This window comes from Fulmarus glacialis, unplaced genomic scaffold (genome assembly GCF_000690835.1).
Source record: "Fulmarus glacialis isolate BGI_N327 unplaced genomic scaffold, ASM69083v1 scaffold21323, whole genome shotgun sequence".
In the NCBI taxonomy this organism is placed as follows: Eukaryota; Metazoa; Chordata; class Aves; order Procellariiformes; family Procellariidae; genus Fulmarus; species Fulmarus glacialis.
The window spans coordinates 4263-4466 of NW_009205130.1; the positions used below are offsets into that span (position 1 = coordinate 4263).

At 62.7% G+C, this 204-nt stretch overlaps 1 protein-coding gene across 1 annotated transcript in view; it reads right to left on the bottom strand.

Moving 5' to 3' along the window:
• CLIC3 (chloride intracellular channel 3) overlaps positions 1-204 on the bottom strand; it is a gene marked incomplete at its 5' end in the record, with an annotated part of 1835 nt that overhangs the window by 1364 nt on the left and 267 nt on the right. Inside the window, one exon of the mRNA XM_009575286.1 lies at positions 1-91. This exon is cut by the window's left edge and continues 7 nt beyond it. Coding sequence (XP_009573581.1) covers positions 1-91 — 91 coding nt within the window. The remainder of the gene's footprint in view (positions 92-204) is intronic.

The window sequence follows — 204 nt, forward strand, 5'->3', positions numbered from 1 at the left end:
GATGGTGACGGTGTCGGTCTTGGGCTCTCCGTTGTAGAGCAAAATGGGCAGCTGGGCGCCTGGCGCGAAGTCCTTCAGCACATCCAGCGCCCTGTGGGAGATGGTGACAGATGCTGATGCCTGGCAGTGCCCAGGGCTCTGCAGGGCACTGTGTGTGCGTGTGCACATGTGTGTGCTCCTGCCCCAGTGTGTGCCCATGGCACC